General features: G+C 45.4%; 1 protein-coding gene across 1 annotated transcript in view; it reads right to left on the reverse strand.

The window, feature by feature from the left end:
* The window catches only part of LOC123762740 (leucine-rich melanocyte differentiation-associated protein), a 292,506-nt gene that overhangs the window by 50,254 nt on the left and 219,689 nt on the right, over positions 1-22,563 (reverse strand). Inside the window, exon 3 of the mRNA XM_069332276.1 lies at positions 14,172-14,667. Coding sequence (XP_069188377.1) covers positions 14,172-14,231 — 60 coding nt within the window. The 5' untranslated portion in view covers positions 14,232-14,667. The remainder of the gene's footprint in view (positions 1-14,171; positions 14,668-22,563) is intronic.

Here is a 22,563-nt window from a genome sequence, read left to right on the forward strand (position 1 = left end):
GCGGATCTCATTGAAACTTTTAAAATACTGAACAATTTAATTTGGAGGATATTGATCTGGACAATCTCTTCAAAAGGTTATGTACAACACAAACAAGGAGCAACAGTTTCCAGCTCAACAATCCACAATGTAGGACTGAGAACTGGAGGATACAAGTCTCATCGTACACGACGATTCACCAGAGGATTTTGAAACTTACTTAACCTAAACTAGCTCAATCTAACCTAACCCAACTGAGCCCAATACATCTTAACCTAAGCTAATACAGCCTAGCATAACTAAACATCCTGTATACAGTTTTAACAAACAGAAAACGAACTTCGTCGAATCATCTCGTGTCCGAAATTACCATCCCCGAACAGTAGATGCTTCTTCACCTTTAGTCATAAACCCATGGAACTACCTATCCGCCGAAGCCGTAAATGCCAAAACTGTTAAATTAAAAATCCAACTGGAAAAGATTCTCAGGGCAAATGGGGGGGACCTTTGACAAGCCACCGGCTTCCTGTCCTCGTCGAGGCCACTAGTGTTAGTGGCTCTCGGGTAAATTCTGGTAAATAAGGAAGACGAAAGGGCAATACTAGATATAATTGATAGAATTGTAAACCGTGCAGTGAAAATGCAAGGATTCGTCCTATCAATTATTTCAACAAGCCTCGTATACATCTTTCCTAATTATGATAAATAACATCTCTGCCTCCTCTGACACACGAAGGTGTACTAATTTATTATATTTATTTATGCGAACAAGCCTGAATGGTCCCCAGGACTATATGCGACTGAAAACTCACACCCCAGAAGTGACTCGAACCCATACTCCCAGGAGCAACGCAACTGGTAACTACAGGACGCCTTAATCCGCTTGACCATCACGACCGGACAATAAGGAAGTGATAGCCGAAGCTATTTGAACCACTTTTATTTATTTATTTGTATTTATATATATACAAGAAGGTACATTGGGATTGTGAGGATACATAATATAGTAATTACAATCTTGTAAAGCCACTAGTACGCGCAGCGTTTCGGGCAGAAACGGGCAATATAATTTAATATATTGATACAAATGCCATTCTGGAGACCGCGCACTGTGAAGTGTAAGCTATATTGGACATAGCACGAATATACTGAGTATAGACGTCTTACGTCATTTGCAAGAAGAACATATTAAGCAACATCATTCTCAATACCACAACACCATCCTGAATCAACAGGACACAGTGAAGACACCACAACAATCGCATGCAATGATGATCAAAGGAGTCTCGTATGCTTGAGACTATTCATTCCTGATTTTACCTGAGGGCACTAATACTTTAGTGGCCTCTATGAGGACAGGAAGCTGATGGCTTGTCCCCTTGCATTTTCACTGCACGGTTTACAATTCTATCAATTATATCTAGTATTGCCCTTTTGTGAGTCTCCGTGGTGTAGTGGTAAGACACTCGCCTGGCGTTCCGCGAGCGCTATGTCATGGGTTCGTATCCTGGCCGGGGAGGATTTACTGGGCGCAATTCCTTAACTGTAGCCTCTGTTTAACGCAACAGTAAAATGTGTACTTGGATGAAAAAACGATTCTTCGCGGCGGGGGATCGTATTCCAGGGACCATAGGATTAAGGACTTGCCCGAAACGCTACGCGTACTAGTGGCTGTACAAGAATGTAACAACTCTTGTATATATCTAAAAAAAAAAAAAATTGCCCTGAGGATTTTTTCAGGTTGGATCTTAAGTTCTGCAGAGTTTTGGCATTTATGACTTCGGCGGGTAGGCGCTTCCATGGGTTCCTATGGGTTCCATAGGGTAATATGGGAGCAGACACCAGTTATCAACATTCATGTAATTCAACTTCGAGCATACAGCTGTTCGATGGCCCAACTGATCCTGAGGGAAGATAACAGACCTGGTGGACATCTAGAAGCTGGAGTTAGGAATAAATCATCTGATCCTTCATCGCCAAACAGCACCGGATATCGACAGCATCTCTACCGAGATTCTCCCCCCCCCCCCCACCCACCGCCTTATTCAATACACAAGAGTTCTTACATTCTTGTAAAACCACTAGCACGCTGTTGACCAGACCACACACTAGAAGTTGAAGGGACGACAACGTTTCGGTCCGTCCTGGACCATTCTCAAGTCGATTGTGAATGGTCCAGGACGGACCGAAACGTCGTCGTCCCTTCAACTTCTAGTGTGTGGTCTGGTCAACATACTTCAGCCACGTTATTGTGACTCATCGCCTGCACTAGCACGCTGTTCCATTGGCATACTATTCCGATGATTGATTGATAAAGATTAAGCCACCCAAGAGGTGGCACGGGCATGAATAGCCCGTAATATACTATTCCCCTTTTCTTTGCTTTATGCTTGATTCCACCTATATACCTTCACCCCTTCACATCACACACAACTTTACCTCTTTCTTCCACATGTGTATTTAAAACAACATTTGTAGTTTGTGCACACTTACGGGCTATTCATGCCCGTGCCACCTTTTGAGTGGCTTAATCTTTATCAATCTTTGTGCATTCATTCCTTACCTGAAGATGTTCCAGAGCGGAACGAAACATTGTAGAAAATAAACTCGTCAATAATCACTAGTTTCTTTACCATGAATTCCGCTAGGCTTATTGTTCTTAATTCTGTTGCAAGTAATATACTTGCTCCAAACTCTCATTAGCTTATTTTATTTTTTTTCTTATATCTCGCAAATTTAATAAGTCAATATTGACTTATTAAATATGTGCATAGGTGACATACTTAACATAATAGATACCCTTAAAAAGCTTCATAGAAAACACCGACCTTACCTAACCTACTTAGTATCTTAAGATAAGCATCTTATTGCTTCGTAATTACAATTATTACCTAACCTATAATAGGTATAGGTTAAGTAATAATTGTAATTACGAAGCAATAAGATGCTTATCTTAAGATACTAACAAGGTTAGGTAAGGTCGGTGTTTTCTATGAATCTTTTTAAGGGTATCTATTATGTTAAGTATATCACCTATGCACGTAGTTAATAAGTCAATATTGACTTTACGAATAACACATATCACGAAAATAAACACGTGATTAAGAATGTGACAATGTCAGACCACTTATCTGCACATTAGCTTATGTGCAGATAATGAGATGGGTTTGTTAATTCTACTTGGTCCACTAATTACGAATTCATACCTCTTCCCTAATTAAAGTTAAAAAAAATTTCCCTACCTGCTAGAGAATGGTGAGATGTAGATCGATTATATAAGCAATCAATAAGCGAATATTCTTTTAGTCTAGCTCAAGGGAGACATCTCCCGTCACGTAGGGTGCAGTCGCACCTCCACAGATCTCCAGTATTAGCTCTTGATACTGGTAATGGCTCAAAAGGGCCACCACTTACGGGCTATTCATGCCCGTGCCACCTTTTGGGTGGCTTGATCTTCATCAATCATCGAATATTCTTTCCACAGGGAAATAGCAGTTAGGTTATATAGACTACGTCTAGGTTATAGATGCAACTGGGAGATTGGTGAACCCCGACAGAGAGAATGCATCTTCTGCCAAACTGTCACAGTAAAGCCATTACTTCACTATCTCCTGGAATGTGAAGCAACCAACGACATTAGAAGAGCTTTAAGAGTCCTTGAATCTTGCAGTGGCCACCTTGAAGCCATCAACACAGCCACTCTCCTGGTCAACAAAGGTGTCCAGCAGCTGGACACCCTCATAAAGACTGTCAAGCAGTATCCTCCCCCGCGATAACAGCTTGACGATTAAATGCGACCTCAGAATACTGAAAAGAATTACTGAACAAAAAATTGTACCACTTACGGGCTATTCATGCCCGTGCCACCTCTTGGGTGGCTTAATCTTCATCAATCAATCAATCGAATATTCTTTTTCAGGCTATTCTGCCCGTGCCACCTTTCGGGTGGCTTAATCTTTATCAATTAATCAATCAATCAATCGAATAATCTAACATTGTGGCCCCAGAGGTGTTCCAAGTAGTGTGCTGTTAGTGGGTTCAATGGCTGAGGCTTCTGGTAAAAACTTATTTCACTGCATTAATGACTACCTCCTTACCTTGAGGTGCTTCCAGGGCTTAGCGTCCCCGCGGCCCGGTCGTCGACTCACTGGATGTAATAATTTCGCACTTGGAAGGGGTTAAGAACGAGAACCAGGGTCTCCCCATGTGACATCACCAGCTGCAGGTCTTCCAGCAGGGAGTCTTGTGTGGCTGCCAGAGTGCCATCATCCAGGAACCAGATGTTGAGCTCACTGGTCAGTCTGCTTGTGATTTCTCGAACCGCTATGAAAAAATGAGAAGGGTACAAGGAGTCTCCCTGTTCGATTCCCTCTGTTGAGGTGACTTCCTGTTTGCCAAATAGGCACGTTGAGTCTGCTGTAATCTGCTGACACTGTAACATACGCTTGATGTGGGACGAGAGCATGGCGGCTCAATGTGGGACGAGAGCATGGCGGCTCAATGTGGGACGAGAGCATGGCGGCTCAATGTGGGACGAGAGCATGGCGGCTCAAGTTGGTTGGAGTCTTGCTGTCTGCTCTGTGTCGAAGCTAAAGTATCTTGGGGTTGGTACTGATGATTACTCCTTGTTGTTGTTGTTGTTTTAGGTTTAGCTACTCAGAATGGAATGTCCAAGTAGCACGGGCTATAGTGAACCCGTAATTGAGTTCGGTTATTTGCAATAACCTTGTTACTGTAATATTTGGGTCAAAGATTTAAATGGAGGTGTGGTTTCCTCTTTTTCCCCTGTTTTTTCGCTTTTGTTTAGTGCACTGGTTTTAGTCTTGTTTTAATAACATTATCTTGGTGGCGGATGTCGATGCAGAATGTTTACTAGTGTGTTCCATTTTTCAACTGCTATTCTAATCATTGTAGTCGCGGTGGAATGTGCATCTAATGCAGCTGCTGTCGTTGGATTAATGTTGAGTTTGATGCGCAGGGCTTCAGAAGCTTCACATTCCAGTAAGTAGTGCAATAGTGGCGCCTCTGCTTCTGTTCCACAGATATGACACTCTTTAACTATTGGGTTTATTACCTCCCAGCAGCACTTGTAACCAAGTCTGAGTCTGTGTATGGCTACTGCAATGTCTCTAGATATCTTTTTGCCAGGCTTGAAAAAGCCTGTGGCTTGTTCATATCACATCTTAGTGGACCTTCCTACTACTACTTTGGTTAAGTAGCGACTTTTGAGTGTTGTGAGTATTTTCTTCTTGATTGGTCCTTAATCTGTGAAAAACTTGGATGTATTTTAACTTGTACAACAGGTAGAACAGTGGCAGTTTTTACTAGTGAGTCTGCCTTTTCATTATCATCTATACCAATATGACTTGTATCCAATTTAGGGTGATTGACAGCCCTAGATTGTGGGCTTCTTTTCCTATAATGTAGGATTTCTGTGATGAGTTGTATATTATCTCTGCGCTGGCTGGATAACAATGCCTGGAGTGAAGATTTAGAGTCGGTATGAATGATAACATGTAAATTATTTTTAATTGTATGGCCTCCTCCAGGGCATATAATTCTGTTTGAAATGTTGAGCACCCACTATTCATGCTCCAGTAAGCTTCATGGTTGGTAGTGTAAACTGCTGCCCCAGCAGAACCTCTTTCTTGATCAACTAATTCATCTGTGAAGATGTGAGTGGTTGTAGGTCTTGAGATGGTTTTCATTTGTTGTTCTATGACTGCTTTGAGCCTCTGCGAGTCACATGCTGATTTTTTAACTGGTAATCCTTGAATGATTATCTTTAGACTCGATTCTTCCCATGAAGGAGGCTGCCGAAAGTGTTGATATGGTCTATCTTCTTTGTTTTATATGGTCCATTTCAAGTTCATTTTCTCCAGGAAATCTTGGACCAGATTATCCGTCCATGCACTTGTTCTATATTTCTTCTAGAGGGAGGGTTCCGTGAAGCAATCTGTGTATGCTGTCTTTGGCAGTCTGGCGGTGGTTCCAACAAATTTTGCTGTTATGGTGGCTATTCTTTGTTTGATCCTGTTTTCTAAGGCTGGTAAGTTGGTTTCCATTCTTAGATTCTCTCGACGCGTCCATATAGGTGCTCCCAGCATTGTTCTGAGGGCATCATTTTGTTACACTTCGAGTTTCTCCCATTGGTTGTCTCTGAGGGATGTAAGAGCAGGAGCAGCATAGTCAATGAGTGACCTAACTGCTTAAACATAGTACATTTTAAGTACTGGTAGAGATGCACTAGCTCTAAGACTTGCCAGAGAGCGCAAAGCTGAGGTTCTGATTTTACAACGTTGCCAAAGATATAAAATTTCCTGAGTAAATTTCAACTGGCTGTCTATTATGACTCCAAGGTATTGAAAAGAGGTAACCCACTCAATTTTGTGTCCATATATTGCGAGTCTGATGTCTTCAGCTCTCCTTTTAATGGTCATTGCTTTGGTTTTATTGCTGTTTATTTTCACTGCTATGCATTCCGCTTCCCTGGTGATGATGTTTAGGCATTTTTGTGCATGGTTCCTGGCACCTTTACCACTGACGATGACCCCAAAGTCGTCTGCATAGCTAAGGCTCCTTCCTAAGAGGAAGGAGCCTTCCTGCAGAGTCCCATTTTCCAGCCTTTTTAAGGAAGATGTGTTTCCTTGGAATTTGACTTTAGCTTCTTGGTTAAGCAGGCTTCCTTTGGCAAAGGCAAGAGTGTGTCCTTTGATTTCCTTATCTACCGGGCAGCACAGTGTAGCCGGAGCACTGGCTAGGTCGAAGGCTTTTTCTAGGTCTAGAAAAATAAGGATTCCTAGCTTGTCATTGATTTGATCCAGGAGGGAGGTAAGACATTCTGTGGTTCCAACACATTTTCTGTAAGCAAACATATTTTGGTGTAGTAGATTGACTTTCCAGTCAGTTCGATTAAGAGCCATTCTTTCCGCAGTTTTGGCCAGACAGCTTGTTAATGAAATGGGTCTTGGATTTCCTGGCTCTCTGAGTTTTGGAATGGGAACTATAATTTCACTATTCCAAGAGAGTGGTCGAGTTCTTGTCACACATACTCTGTTGATGAGATTCAAGAAGGCTTCTTCACCCTTTTCTCCTAGCTTGGTCAGCATGTTGTAAATGATTTTGTCCTCACCTGGAACTGTGTTTTTAGTTTTCTTTGTAGCTCTTCTGAGTTCTTTTAGATTGAAAGGTTGGTCTAATTCGTCAGGTAAGGCTAAAGCATCATCTATTTTTTCCATCTTGCTGCTTGAAGTCATTGTTGGTGAGTCAGAGTTGCTTGAGGAAGTTGAGTGGAACTGGCTCTTGAAGCAAATAGATTTGCTAATCTTTCTGCTTCTTGCTCTGGATGAACATGATGGGGCAAAGCAGGAGGCGATTTTTCTTTGACCTTGTTGATCTGCCTCCAGATGTCGCCCAAGGATGTATGCTGACTTAGCTTGGCACACCACTCGAGCCACTTTTCTTCACTGATTTTTGCTGTTTTTTTATGCACATGATCTCGGACAGCTCTAAGAAGTCCTAGATTAGCTTCGGTTCTATCTCTTCTGAAATTCTTTCGTGCACAATTTAGCCTGTTATGTAGTTCTTTGATCCTATCACAGTAACACCAATGGTCCTCAAGTTGTTGGGTAAATGTTTTCCTCTTGGGGATGGCGTGACTTGCTGCTCTATGTATTGCATTTACTATTTTTTCCATTTCTTCGGTGTTGTCATGGCGAGGTGTAGTTTTGGTGCCAAGTTTCGAGAGCTTCCTGAAACTTCGTCCAATATGCTTTGATAAAGTCCCATCCGGGCTCGGGAGCTGGAGGTCTAGGAGGTAGTGCTATATTAATAACTGTTCTTGTAGCAAAGTGGTCACTAGTCAGAACATGATCCACTGACCAATGACACAACTCATCAATACTGGTGGAAACAAACGTGAGATCCAGCTTTCCTCCACCAGTGTGGGTTGGTTCCCTCGAATTAAGCAGACTAACTTCAGGCACTTCATCCAAAAGGTGTTCAGTATATCTTCCGTTGGCGTCGGTTCTTGGCGAATCAAGAAGTAATTCACTATGAGCGTTGAAGTCACCAGAGATGATAGTAGGTGTGGTGACTGCTATATCAAAGATTGCAGAGAGATCAATATCGTGTTCTCTATGGCTCCTGTATAGATTGAAGATGGACAGCGTTGAGTTCCTCATAGTGAGCTTAACTCCCATAATTTCAACGTTCTCACCACAGTTGGGCAGGTCTGTGATTGTCGTGGCATTGATATGATTTCTTACTAGTATTGAAATGCCTCTGGTGCCACCTTGTGCAATTGGGCAGTGGAAAGCTTGATACCCTGAGATATTGTTACTTCTTTCAGTCCTGGTAAATGTTTCCTTGAAGTAAAACAATATCAATGTTGTCCTTGAGAAGCACTGCTCTGAGTGTTTGTGCTTATAATCCTTGGATATTTCATTGTATAATCTTGAGATTGTCCATTATTCTGTTAGAGTTGAGTCCATGGTGGTTTCTAATGTGCTGATTTTCCCGACGGCTTGTATCTTCTTGGCTGGAGTGGAGACTGCCATTGGCTGCTGAAACAATTCAATTTCGTCACCTTCTTCGACTTCCACTTCGTCAAGCTTTTCAGGTAGGGCTTGTAGAAGTGCGTCTAATAAGTTCAGTAGATAGTTTTGTTTTTTAACTTTGTTAACATTTCCTTCCTTGACTGAGGGTTGGTCTGTTCCAGTCTCTTGGAATGCTTTATCAAGCATCTTGCTGAAGGTCTCTGTCAGGGAGGCACTAACTATTGGAACAGTAGTCACTTGATATGCCTTTGGCTCCCTTTCTTTTGTCTTGGTAGGTAAGAAGACTCTTGGTTGGGTCGTGGTGTCTTTGCACTATCCAGCTACTGGGGCATTTGGTGATGTAGGGATTCGTGCTTGTAATATCTTGGAGACAAGAGCAGGTGTATTCATTTTGCTGCCCTGATCTGTTCGGCTGTTGTTGCTTTGTGGAGTAGTGCTTTGTATTCTCCAGTTATTCGAGGTACTGTTCTTGTAGGACTGGAAGGAAGTGGTGCTTTAGTCTGTTGCTGATTTTTATTTTTATTTATTCGGACTTGCCATGAAGTGTTCCACTTTCTTTTAACTGAGGATCTGGTAGATTGTGGTCTTGGAGTTGTAGATTCGGGTTGCTGGGTAGATCTGAAGGCTTGTATTCTTTTTTAACCTTTCTGGACATTGTTTGTTCCAGGCGTGATGTGTATCCCCGCAGTTTGAACATTTTGCGTTGTTTGTTTGCCTTCTTTATGCAGATTTTTGCATATGTCAGTGTTGTGTAGTTCGCTGCATACTCCACGTCGTTCTGGACCTCTGCGCCATCTTTATGGTGGCCGAAGCACTGACAACTGTAACAGCACATGGGCTCTGGATTGTATAGCCTTAGACTGAATTGCCCATAAATCCCTACATTCAGAGTGCTTTTATTGATACAAGTACCTGTCTTGTTTCTACATTGTCGTGCTTGCACCTTTGCACTGTTATGATATTGGGGCATTCTAAGAGCCTGTTTGCATTGATTTCAACCGGGAAATGTTACACTATCATGTTGGTGACTTTTTCTTTTGGTTTTAGTTCAACTAAGTTTTGCCCGTATTCCTGAGGTTGGCAATTATATCTGGGTTAGCTGTAAATATACTATATCTGCCTCTAAGGTCAGGTTTGGTTCTGACATCTGATCTTGGGTGATCTTTTATCAGTGCGGCAATGTAGGCATAAGTGGGCCCATCTACTGGCTTTTTTATTTTGAAGAGGGTCCTTGGCATTGGTTTAGGGGCTGCTCTTGGGTTCTGGCTGGCACCTAAATTGATTTCTTCGGTTCTTTTTCGTTTAGTCGTCTTTCCGTTTCCTACAATTTGCCGAGGTGGCTCATTGTGAGTGGGATTATCATCTGGTTCATTGTTCCTGTCATCTTTAACAATTTTCCTTACTCTTGCCACGAGATTACTGTGTCCTGAGCTTAATAATTTCAGAAAGATGGTCAGGAGAGTCATTTCTTGGGGGGACATGTTCGCACTGCACTAAACTGTGTAACGATAAGTAAGATGAATGCACTGAGAAATCTGGATATGAAGTGTGTGTGTGTGTGATTACTGATTGATGAATGATGAAGATTAAACCACCCAAGAGGTGGAACGGGCATGAATAGCCCGTAAGTGGTGGCCCTTTTGAGCCATTACCAGTATCAAGAGATGATACTGGAGATCTGTGGAGGCGCGAACTGCACCCTGCGTGACGGGAGATGTCTTCCGGACCAAATGGTGACCAAATGGTCGAGTGATTACTCCCATCTCGATTGCTACTGTAATCGGACCACACCTCACCTCATCGCTCTCCAATAGATTGGAAGGAATGTTAACTGTAATTAGGGACGAGGTACGAGTTTTGTCATTAGTGACTGAGAGTTTATGATAGTCTCATTAAGCTATTGAGATTTTGGAGCGAGTATATTATTTACATAAATGTACTCGCTACAATACAAAGGGGAGAATACTTGGGCAATGTTCCTGGCCTGCGGTGAGGACTACTTCCCTTGACCTTGACTGACCGAGTTGAAAGCGTTTCTGAAATCTAATTTTACTACTGCCTGGTCTTCAGTAAGAGAAGTAATGCAGGCTCGTGCAGCATGGGCCGCTGCTTCACAGCCTTGAGGGACCCTAAACTACAGCTGGTTGAGATGCAGCTGCCCGGGGGACCCCTGTGTAGCCCCCTGTGGACCCTTGGGGACCGCTGAGGAGCCCGGGGACCCCTGTGTAGCCCCCTGTGGACCCTTGGGGACCGCTGAGGAGCCCGGGGGACCCCTGTGAAGCCCCCTGAGGAGCCCGGGGGACCCCTGTGTAGCCCCCTGAGGACCCTTGGGGACCACTGAGGAGCCCCCTGAGGACCCTTGGGGACCGCTGAGGAGCCCGGGGGACCCCTGTGTAGCCCCCTGAGGACCCTTGGGGACCACTGAGGAGCCCGGGGGACCCCTGTGTAGCCCCCTGAGGACCCTTGGGGACCACTGAGGAGCCCCCTGAGGACCCTTGGGGACCGCTGAGGAGCCCGGGGGACCCCTGTGTAGCCCCCTGAAGACCCTTGGGGACCACTGAGGAGCCCGGGGGACCCCTGTGTAGCCCCCTGAGGACCCTTGGGGACCACTGAGGAGCCCCCTGAGGACCCTTGGGGACCACTGAGGAGCCCGGGGGACCCCTGTGTAGCCCCCTGAGGACCCTTGGGGACCACTGAGGAGCCCGGGGGACCCCTGTGTAGCCCCCTGAGAGGCCCGGGGGACCCCTTAGGGGCCCGAGGGACCCCTGTGCTCACAAAGCGCCAGGCGAGTGCTTTACCACTACGCCACGGGGACACATTCCTGGACACACAATCGGGGATCCTGGGACAGAAATGGCTGGGCATGTTTCCTATCACCCAATGCCTCTGTTCACCTAGTAGTAAATGTGTATCTGTTAGTCAATTAACTTATGGGATTCCACCCTGGGGGACAGGCAGCAGGTCGACTCTGGGGGACTTCGATATACTCTGGGGGACTTCGATATACTCTGGGGGACTTCGATATACTCTGGGGGACTTCGATATACTCTGGGGGACCTCGATATACTTTGAGGGGACCTCGATATACTCTGGGGGACCTCGATATACTCTGGGGGACCTCGATATACTCATGGGGACCTCGATATACTCATGGGGGGGACCTCGATATACTCATGGGGGGGACCTCGATATACTCATGGGGGGGACCTCGATATACTCATGGGGGGGACCTCGATATACTCATGGGGGGGACCTCGATATACTCATGGGGGGGACCTCGATATACTCATGGGGGGGACCTCGATATACTCTGGGGGGGACCTCGATATACTCTGGGGGGGACCTCGATATACTCTGGGGGGGACCTCGATATACTCTGGGGGGGACCTCGATATACTCTGGGGGGGACCTCGATATACTCTGGGGGGGACCTCGATATACTCTTGGGGGGACCTCGATATACTCTTGGGGGGACCTCGATATACTCTTGGGGGGACCTCGATATACTCTTGGGGGGACCTCGATATACTCTTGGGGGGACCTCGATATACTCTTGGGGGGACCTCGATATACTCTTGGGGGGACCTCGATATACTCTTGGGGGGACCTCGATATACTCTTGGGGGGACCTCGATATACTCTTGGGGGGACCTCGATATACTCTTGGGGGGACCTCGATATACTCTGGGGTGACCTCGATATACTCTGGGGTGACCTCGATATACTCTGGGGTGACCTCGATATACTCTGGGGTGACCTCGATATACTCTGGGGGGACCTCGATATACTCTGGGGGGACCTCGATATACTCTGGGGGGACCTCGATATACTCTGGGGGGACCTCGATATACTCTGGGGTGACCTCGATATACTCTGGGGGACCTCGATATACTCTGGGGGACCTCGATATACTCTGGGGGACCTCGATATACTCTGGGGGACCTCGATATACTCTGGGGGGACCTCGATATACTCTGGGGGGACCTCGATATACTCTGGGGGGACCTCGATATACTCTGGGGTGACCTCGATATACTCTGGGGGGACCTCGATATACTCTGGGGGGACCTCGATATACTCTGGGGGGACCTCGATATACTCTGGGGGGACCTCGATATACTCTGGGGTGACCTCGATATACTCTGGGGGACCTCGATATACTCTGGGGGACCTCGATATACTCTGGGGGACCTCGATATACTCTGGGGGACCTCGATATACTCTGGGGGGACCTCGATATACTCTGGGGGGACCTCGATATACTCTGGGGGGACCTCGATATACTCTGGGGGGGACCTCGATATACTCTGGGGGACCTCGATATACTCTGGGGGGACCTCGATATACTCTGGGGGGACCTCGATATACTCTGGGGGGGACCTCGATATACTCTGGGGGACCTCGATATACTCTGGGGGACCTCGATATACTCTGGGGGACCTCGATATACTCTGGGGGACCTCGATATACTCTGGGGGACCTCGATATACTCTGGGGGACCTCGATATACTCTGGGGGGACCTCGATATACTCTGGGGGACCTCGATATACTCTGGGGGGACCTCGATATACTCTGGGGGGACCTCGATATACTCTGGGGGGGACCTCGATATACTCTGGGGGGGACCTCGATATACTCTGGGGGACCTCGATATACTCTGGGGGACCTCGATATACTCTGGGGGGACCTCGATATACTCTGGGGGGGACCTCGATATACTCTGGGGGACCTCGATATACTCTGGGGGACCTCGATATACTCTGGGGTGACCTCGATATACTCTGGGGGACCTCGATATACTCTGGGGGACCTCGATATACTCTGGGGGACCTCGATATACTCTGGGGGACCTCGATATACTCTGGGGGACCTCGATATACTCTGGGGGACCTCGATATACTCTGGGGGGACTTGCGACCACAAGTTTTTCCTTACTGTACAACCCACATTAAGAAGCAACATATCAAGAGAAAATGCGATTGAGAAAACTTTGCTAAATTTCCTTTAACCGTCGCTAATTGCACCAATAGACTCACACAATCACCCCTAACAGTGGCAGAATCCACCAATTGGCTCACACAATCACCCCTAACAGTGGCAGAATCCACCAATTGGCTCACACAATCATCCTAACAGTGGCAGAATCCACCAACAGGCTTACACAATCACCCCTAACAGTGCTAGACACAAACAGGGGCCTCGTAGCCTGGTGGATAGCGCGCAGGATTCGTAATTCTGTGGCGCAGGTTCGATTCCCGCACCAGGCAGAAACAAATGGGCAAAGTTTCTTTCACCCTGAATGCCCCTGTTACCTAGCAGTAAATAGGTACCTGAGAGTTAGTCAGCTGTCACGGGCTGCTTCCTGGGGTGTGTGTGTGTGGTGTGGAGAAAAAAAAAAAAAAAAAAAAAAAAAAAAAAAACAGTAAACAGTTGATTGACAGTTGAGAGGCGGGCCGAAAGAGCAAAGCTCAACCCCCGTAAAAACACAACTAAAAACACAACTAGTAAACACAGTGCCATCAACAGACATAAACAAACGTCCTAACAGCGCCAAAATCCACCTACACCCACACACGTATGTCAACAATGGCAGAATCTTCCAAATACCAAGAAAATAATCTCATATTACTTACATGTAAAGTCGGGGTCCGATTTTCAAAACTGAAATCGTTGACGTGAAGACTGATAGCCATTGGTGATGGGATATTGAGGGTGTGCTGGGGTCGGGGTCCACCGCCACAGGGGGACTGAGCTGTGGGCGCCAGGCTGGCTAGTCTTCGCCTCCCCGCGCCGGCTGGCTAGTCTTCGCCTCCCCGCGCCGGCTGGCAAGTCTTCGCCTCCCCGCGCCGGCTATATACACTTCACCGGCTCCCTCTCTCTACTAGGGCTTCTGTGGCGGCTGAGAGCTCTTCTTGCTGGCAGCAATTCTATTTCCAGTGTATATCTTTTATCTTCAGTATATACTTCTGTTTCTACACCACAGTCTATATTGTAAGTTTCTGATTAACAGACCTTGGGTATAAATACTTTAATTTATGTCTGTTCAGTAAATTAGCATTTCATGTAGCATTTTATTTTTATTATCCACTTTTATAAACGTACAAGTTCTTATTGCGTATCTTATTAATTCTGTATTAGATTATGCACGGAAAAATTATATAAAATTACGCAAAATATAAAAATGTTAAAACAATAATATATTTAACTATAATATAACAATGAATAGGAGCAAATTCTGCCATTATGCGTTCATAATAACGAACAAGTCGAGTGTAAGGACATGGTAAACACTGATTCACATCTGAGGAAGAAGAGCACAACATAACCCACGACTCCATATACTAATTTCACTGATATAACACAATAATGACATTATATATATATATATATATATATATATATATATATATATATATATATATATTTTTTTTTTTTAAATGGAAGGGAGTACCACCTCTAGCTGGAAGAAGGGGGACCCATAGCCTCGGAGGAAACCACGCATAACGCATTAGAGGGAATGTTTAGATCCCCTCCAATACAGTTTCTGTGTGCTTTTCTCCTACCACCCCCTTCCTTTTTTATTATACATATATATACATATATATATATATATATATATATGTCGTACCTAGTAGCCAGAACGCACTTCTCAGCCTACTATGCAAGGCCCGATTTGCCTAATAAGCCAAGTTTTCATGAATTAATGTTTTTTCGACTACCTAACCTACCTAACCTAGCATTTTTGGCTACCTAACCCAACCTAACCTATAAAGATAGGTTAGGTTAGGTTAGGTAGGGTTGGTTAGGTTCGGTCATATATCTACGTTAATTTTAACTCCAATAAAAAAAAATTGACCTCATACATAATGAAATGGGTAGCTTTATCATTTCATAAGAAAAAAATGAGAAAAAATATATTAATTCAGGAAAACTTGGCTTATTAGGCAAATCGGGCCATGCATAATAGGCCAAAAAGTGAGTTCTGGCTACTAGGTACGACATATATATATATATATATATATATATATATATATATATATATATATATATATATATATATATATATATATATAGTATATTTTGGTAGCAGTCTTTCTTGTAAACATATGTTGTTGAATATGAACGAAAGGGTAAGATTAATAATTCTACCACGAATCTTCTCAATATTTCTTACGTTTTTCTTCACTGTCGAGGGTAATTGAAAAATTAACTCTCCAGAATTCAATTTTTACATTTTTATTTTTGGTCTGACACCTAAAATTGTTTCGTAAGGCTTCTTACATTTTCAAACACTTGGTTTACACATAACATACATCATGCTTTTATTTGTTTTGGGTGAGGTGATATGACACAAAAGTTTTGAGTGAAGTGACGGAACACGAATCAATGGGTATAAATTGGGTATGAAAACATAAGAATGGAAGTAACTACAGAAGGCCAATTGGCCCATACTTTCTCTTGCAGCTTCTATGTTGGTTCGGGGTTTGGAAGTGGGTAGAATATAGTTATACATTAATTGGCTGTTGATTGCTGGTGTTGATTTTTTGATGTGTAGTGCTTTGCTGATGTCGAGTCTCCTGCTATCGCTGAATTTATTGATGATTTCTGTGTTGCTTGTTAAGATTTCTCTGATGATGGTTTGGTTTTGTGACACACCACCAACATGGGTTCAGAGATGGTAAATCGTGCCTCACAGGTTTAATAGTATTCTATGACCAAGCAACAAAAATTTGGCAAGAAAGAGGAGGGTGAATTTTCCAAAAATCCCTTTTCTTGGACTGTCAGGAAGCCTTTGACACAGTACCCCATAAAAGGCTGTTACAAAAGTTGGAGCAACAGGCAGGAGTAAAGGTAAGGGGCTCCACTGGATAAGGAAATATCTAAGCAACAGGAAACAGCGAGTAACTGTGGGGGGGGGGGGGAGGCATCAGAGTGGCGAGATGTCACTAGTGGAGTCCCACAGGGCTCTGTACTTGGACCCATCCTGTTTCTAATATATGTAAACGATCTTCGAGAGGGTATAGATTCATTCCTCTCAATGCTTGCTGATGATGTAAAAATTATGAGAAGAATCAAGACATGACGATACACAGAGACTACAGGACGACCTGGACAAACTGGAGGAATGGTCTAAAATATGGCTACTAAAGTTCAACTCAGGAAAGTGGAAAGTAATGAAATTAGGCGAAGGGAGCAGAAGGCTGAACACAAGGTATCATCTGGGAGGGGAAATCCTACAAGAGTCAAATAGAGAGAAAGATCTGGGGATTGATATCACACCGAACTTGTCCCCAGAGGACCATATCAAAAGGATATCATCAGCGGCATATGCTAGGTTGGCCAACATAAGAACTGCCTTTAGAAACTTGTGTGAGGAATCGTTTAGGACCCTGTAGGCCACTTCTGTCAGACCAATCCTGGAATATGCAGCCCCAGCTTGGCGTCCATACCTAGTTAAACACAAGACAAAGTTAGAGAAGATTCAGAGGTATGCCACCAGGCTCGTCCCGGAACTGAGAGGTATGAGCTACGAGGAAAGGCTAAGGGAGCTGAACCTCATATCCCTGGAAAACAGAAGAGTAAGGGTAGACATGATAACCACCTACAAAATTCTCAGGGGAATTGACAGGGTGGACAAAGACGAACTCTTCAGCACCGGTGGGACACGAACATGAGGACACAGGTGGAAACTTAGTACCCAGATGAGCCACAGAGACATTAGAAAGAATTTTTTCAATGTCAGAGTAGTTAACAAATGGAATGCATTAAGTAGTGAGGTGGTGGAGGCTGACTCCATGCACAGTTTCAAATGTAGATATGATAGAGCCCAATAGGCTCAGGAATCTGTACACCAGTTGATTGACGGTTGAGAGGCGGGACCAAAGAGCCAGACCTCAACCCCCACAAACACAACTACGTGAGTACACACACACACACACACACACACACACACACACACACACACACACACACACACATACACCGGTGGGAGCCGGTGGCCGAGCGGACAGCACGCAGGTCACGTGATACTGCGGTCTCAGCTTCGATCCCGGGCGCCGGCGAGAAACGATGGGCAGAGTTTCTTTCACCCTATGCCCCTGTTACCTAGCAGTAAATAGGTACCTGGAAGTTAGTCAGCTGTCACGGATTGCTTCCTGGGGTGTGTGTGTGTGTGAGTGGTGTGTGTATGTGTGGGGGGGGGGGAAACAGTAGTAGTAGAAACAGTTGATTGACAGTTGAGAGGCAGGCCGAAAGATCAGAGCTCGACCCCCACAAGCACAACTAGGTGAATACACACACACACACACACACACGGGGGGACTGGCTGGCTGAGTGGACAGCGCTCTAGACGCGTGGACCTAGGGACCAGGGTTCGATCCCAGCAGCCAGCAGAAAAACAAGTGGGCAGAGTTTCCTTCAACCTGATGTCCCTATTACCTACCAGTAAATAGGTACCTGGGAGTTAGACAGCTGCTACGGGCTGCTTCCTGGAGTGTGTGTGTGTGTGTGTGTGTGTGTGTGTGTGTGTGTGTGTGTGTGTGTGTGTGTGTGTGTGTGTGTGTGTGTGTGTGTGAAAAAAATTAGTTACTAACTAGTATCAGTTTATTGATTGATTGACAGTTGAGAGGCGGGCCGAAAAAGCAGAGCTCAACCCCCACAAGCACAACTAGGTGAATACACACACACACACACACACACTCGTACCGAAGTTCAAAAAAGTATTCCTGCAGAAGGATATGACAAGGGACGAGAGAATGAGGGCAGCAGCTGCGAGGAGGGAGTGCAGGGAGAGAAAAAGGAATCAGGGAACCACAACCCCGAACCCTACAACACCAGAGAGAAGTGAGGGAACCCTCCACAAGAAGTTCAACAGCCACAATGGGAGAAGTACCACAGCTATCGTAAACCCAATAGACGTCCTACCTGCCCCAATCCCTGCCAGCCCCCCCCTCTAGGTGCCCACCTAGGGCACCCTCACCCCTCATTCCCTATCCTTCCCCAGGACCTCCATTTTTCCCTACCCTCAAGCCCTTCCTTCCTTCCTTCTCCCCCGCCCTCAAACCCTCCATTCTCCCCCCCCCCCTCAGCCCTTCTTTCCCCCTCACCCTCCCCAAGCTTTCCCTCCTCTTCTTCCTGTCCAAGCCCCCATTCTCCCCATCCCTCCCAAGCCCTCCCTCCTCCCATCCCCCCCCCCCAAGCCTCTGCTTCTCCCACACTCCCCCCAAGCCTCCCTCTCTCACAAACCCTCCCAAGCCTCTCCCCTCTCACCCCCCAAGCCTCCCTCTCTCACAAACCTACCCAAGCCTCTCCCCTCTCACCCCCCAAGCCTCCCCCCTCTCCCCATGCCCTCTCTTCTCCCCCCTCCAAGCCCTCCCTCCTCCACCACCCTCCCCGTAACAGACCCTCCCAGCCCCCGCACACACCAGATCCCCCAGGTCCCCCTTCCTATGCCCTCCCATCTCGGACCATCCTTGTTTCCCTGCTTCAGGGGAATCAACACAAACTGACGAAGGACAGAAGAGAGTCGGTTTCAGGGTGATGTACTCGAACATAGATGGGATTGCAAGCAAGGCAAGTGAGCTAAGAGAAAGAGCACAAGAAGTGAACCCAGATGTAATCAGACTCACAGAAACAAAACTCTCAGGAATTATAACAAATGCGGTGTTCCTCCAGGACTACACTGTAATAAGGAAAGAGAGGAAAGGAAGAGGAGGTGGCAGAATGGCCCTACTAATGAGAATAGAATGGAGTTTCAAGGAGATGGCTATCCTGGGCTGCAAGGGATTCAGAGACTACATAACAGGCACCATATCAATGGGAGGATCAACAATAGTAGTAGCAGTGATATATAACCCTCCACCATATGACAGAAGACCCAGGCAAGAGTATGACAACAACAACAACATGGCAGTTAACACTGTAATTTGATGGGCAGCCTCTTCTGCCTGTAGAAATAGATCCCATCTGATCATCATGAGGGACTTCAATCACAGAAGGATAGACTGGGAGAATAAAGAACCGCATGGAGGCAAGGATACGTGGAGAGCCAAACTATTGGAGGTGGCGACAAGAAACTTCTTAAGCCAACATGTCAGGGAACCCACTAGGGTGAGAGGAAACGATGAACCAGCGAGACCTGACCTAGTCTTCACTCTGAACAACTCCTACATAAGGGAAATCATTTTCGAGACCCCAGTAGGAATGAGCGACCACAGTGTACTGGTGTTTGAGTATCTGGTTGAGGAAGGGTTAATGAACTCGAGGAGGGGAATTGAAAACAAAAAGCTGGCATTCCGAAAGGGAAACTATGAGGAGATAAGAAAATTCCTAACAGACTAACATGGGAATCAGAGATCAGAGGAAAGACGCTCCAAGACATGATGACGCAGAAGTGTAAGGAGGCAGTAGACAAGTTTGTCCCAGTCCAAAAGGAAAACAATGAAATGAAGATGAGAAACCCATAGTTTAATCAGAGATGTAGGCTAGCTAAGCAGAAAAGTAAAAGGGCATGGAGAAACTATAGGAATAACAGGACACTTGAGAGCAGAGAAAGATACCAGAGTGCCAGGAATGAATATGTCAGGTTGAGAAGAGAGGCAGAAGGGTAAAAATGACATCGCAAGCAAGGCAAAGACTCTAAATTGCTGCACAGCCACATCAGGAGAAAAATAACAGTAAAGGAACAGGTAATGAAATTCAGGATAGGGGCAGACAGATTCACTATAAACGACAAGAAAGTGTGCAAGGAACTGAATAAGAAATTCCAGGAGGTCTTCACATTAGAACAAGGAGACTTTCCATAGATAAGAGAGGAAATAGATAACCAGGAACCACAAGAAGAGTTTGAGATTACCAGTGGGGATGTAAGGAAGCTTTTGCTAGTGTTGGATGTGACAAAGGCTATAGGCCCAGATAGAACCTCTCCTTGGATACTAAAGGAAGGAGCAGAAGCACTGTGCCTCCCACTCTCCATAGTGTACAACAAATCACTGGCAACAGGGGAACTGGCAAAAATTTGGAAGACGGCTAACGTAGTCCCGATATACAAGAAAGGGGATAGGCAGGAGGCACTGAACTACAGGCCAGTCCCTAACCTGCATACCATGCAAGCTGATGGAGAAGATTGTGCGAAGAAAGCTAGTGGAACATCTGGAGCGAAGGAACTTTGTAACACTGCATCAACATGGGTTCAGGGATGGCAAGTCCTGTTTCACAGGATTAATTGAATTCTACGACCAGGCAACAAAAATCAGGCAAGAAAGAGAGAGAGGGTGGGCAGACTGCATATTTTTGGATTGCCAGAAAGCCTTTGATACAGTACCACACAAGAGGTTAGTGAAAAAGTTGGAGATGTAAGCAGGAGTGAAAAGGAAGGTACGCAATTGGATAAGGGAGTACCTAAGCAACAGAAGACAGCGAGTCACTGTGAGGGGGTGAGGTCTCAGATTGGCGAGACGTCACAAATGGAGTCCTGAAGGGTTCAGTCCTTGGACCTATACTATTTCTGATATATGTAAATGATCTCCCAGAGGGTATAGAATCGTCCCTCTCATTGTTTGCTGATGATGCAAAAATTATGAGGAGGATTGAAACAGAGGATGATAGAAGATAGTAGGAGGCTACAAGATGACCTAGACAGACTGAATGAATGGTCCAACAAATGGTTACTACAGTTTAACCCGAGTAAATATAAGGTAATGAAACTAGGCAGTGGAAACAGGAGACCAGACACAGGATACCGAATAGGAGATGAAGTCCTTCATGAAACGGACAGAGAGAAAGATCTAGGAGTTGATATCACACCAAAGTACACATTTATGAACAGGCAGCCCGGGATGTAACTCATTTTCTAATTGTTATAACCATATGATTGTTTGACTCCCATCGTCGGGGACCGTGATTGACTTAACGCGGTCCTCCCCGATAAGCCGACCAATGAGGAAGCCCACACCAGAACCTGTACACCAGATGATCTACAGTTGAAAGGCGGGATCAAAGAGCCGAAGCTCAACCCCCGGAAGCACAATTAAACAAGTAGGACAGTTACCTAACTCACAAGAACCTATTTATTTTCAGGTGAAGAGACGTATCTGGTGAAAGCAAATGTGCCCAAACTGCTCTCCAGTTGGGGGAATTGAACCCGGAACCCTTTAGTTGTGAACCAACGACTATGCTACATAGTCACCTATGTAGCACATAGATGACATCTATGTAGATAGATAGATGACATCTATCTGTAGATAGATGACATCTATCCTTATATACACTAACTAGATCACGTTATGTAGCTTTAATAAAACAATTCCTTTGGAGAACAGTCTGAAGTACGCACTGTAAACAATAACATTACACTAATGATTTCCTCAGAATGCTGCCCACAACAGCTGCCTAGCTCGCAGGTATAGCCTCAGTCAATAATACCTCTCTGTTGTGGGTACATAAATTGATCTGTAACACTGACGACTTGGTGTCCATGAATCGTTATGAATTCCGTTCATATTCCATGGAATATGTTGCCAGTTGATATACTTCTTAACCTAGACCAGGCGATAGACCTGTAACCCCCTAGACGAGCGACATACCTGTAACCCACTAGGCCAGTCGATAGACCTGTAACCCCCTAGGCCAGGCGATAGACCTGTAACCCTAGGTCAGGCGATAGACCTGTAACCCCCTAGGCCAGGCGATAGACCCGTAACCCCCTAGGCCAGGCAATAGACCTGTAACCCCCTAGACCAGGCGATAGACCTGTAACCCTCTAGACCAGGCGATAGACCTGTAACCCTCTAGACCAGGCGATAGACCTGTAACCCCCTAGGCCAGGCGATAGACCTGTAACCCACTAGGTCAGGCGATAGACCTGTAAACCCCTAGGCCAGGGTTGAGGACTGGGCATGATACCTAGGACCTGCACGATCTGACACGTACCTCAAGTTTGAGCACCTGGTTCTTGGGGCTCTTGTATGTGGTGATGCAGAGGTGGGCCGTCATCTTCCCTGACAGATTCAGTGTACACAACTTTCT

This window comes from Procambarus clarkii, chromosome 27 (genome assembly GCF_040958095.1).
Source record: "Procambarus clarkii isolate CNS0578487 chromosome 27, FALCON_Pclarkii_2.0, whole genome shotgun sequence".
In the NCBI taxonomy this organism is placed as follows: Eukaryota; Metazoa; Arthropoda; class Malacostraca; order Decapoda; family Cambaridae; genus Procambarus; species Procambarus clarkii.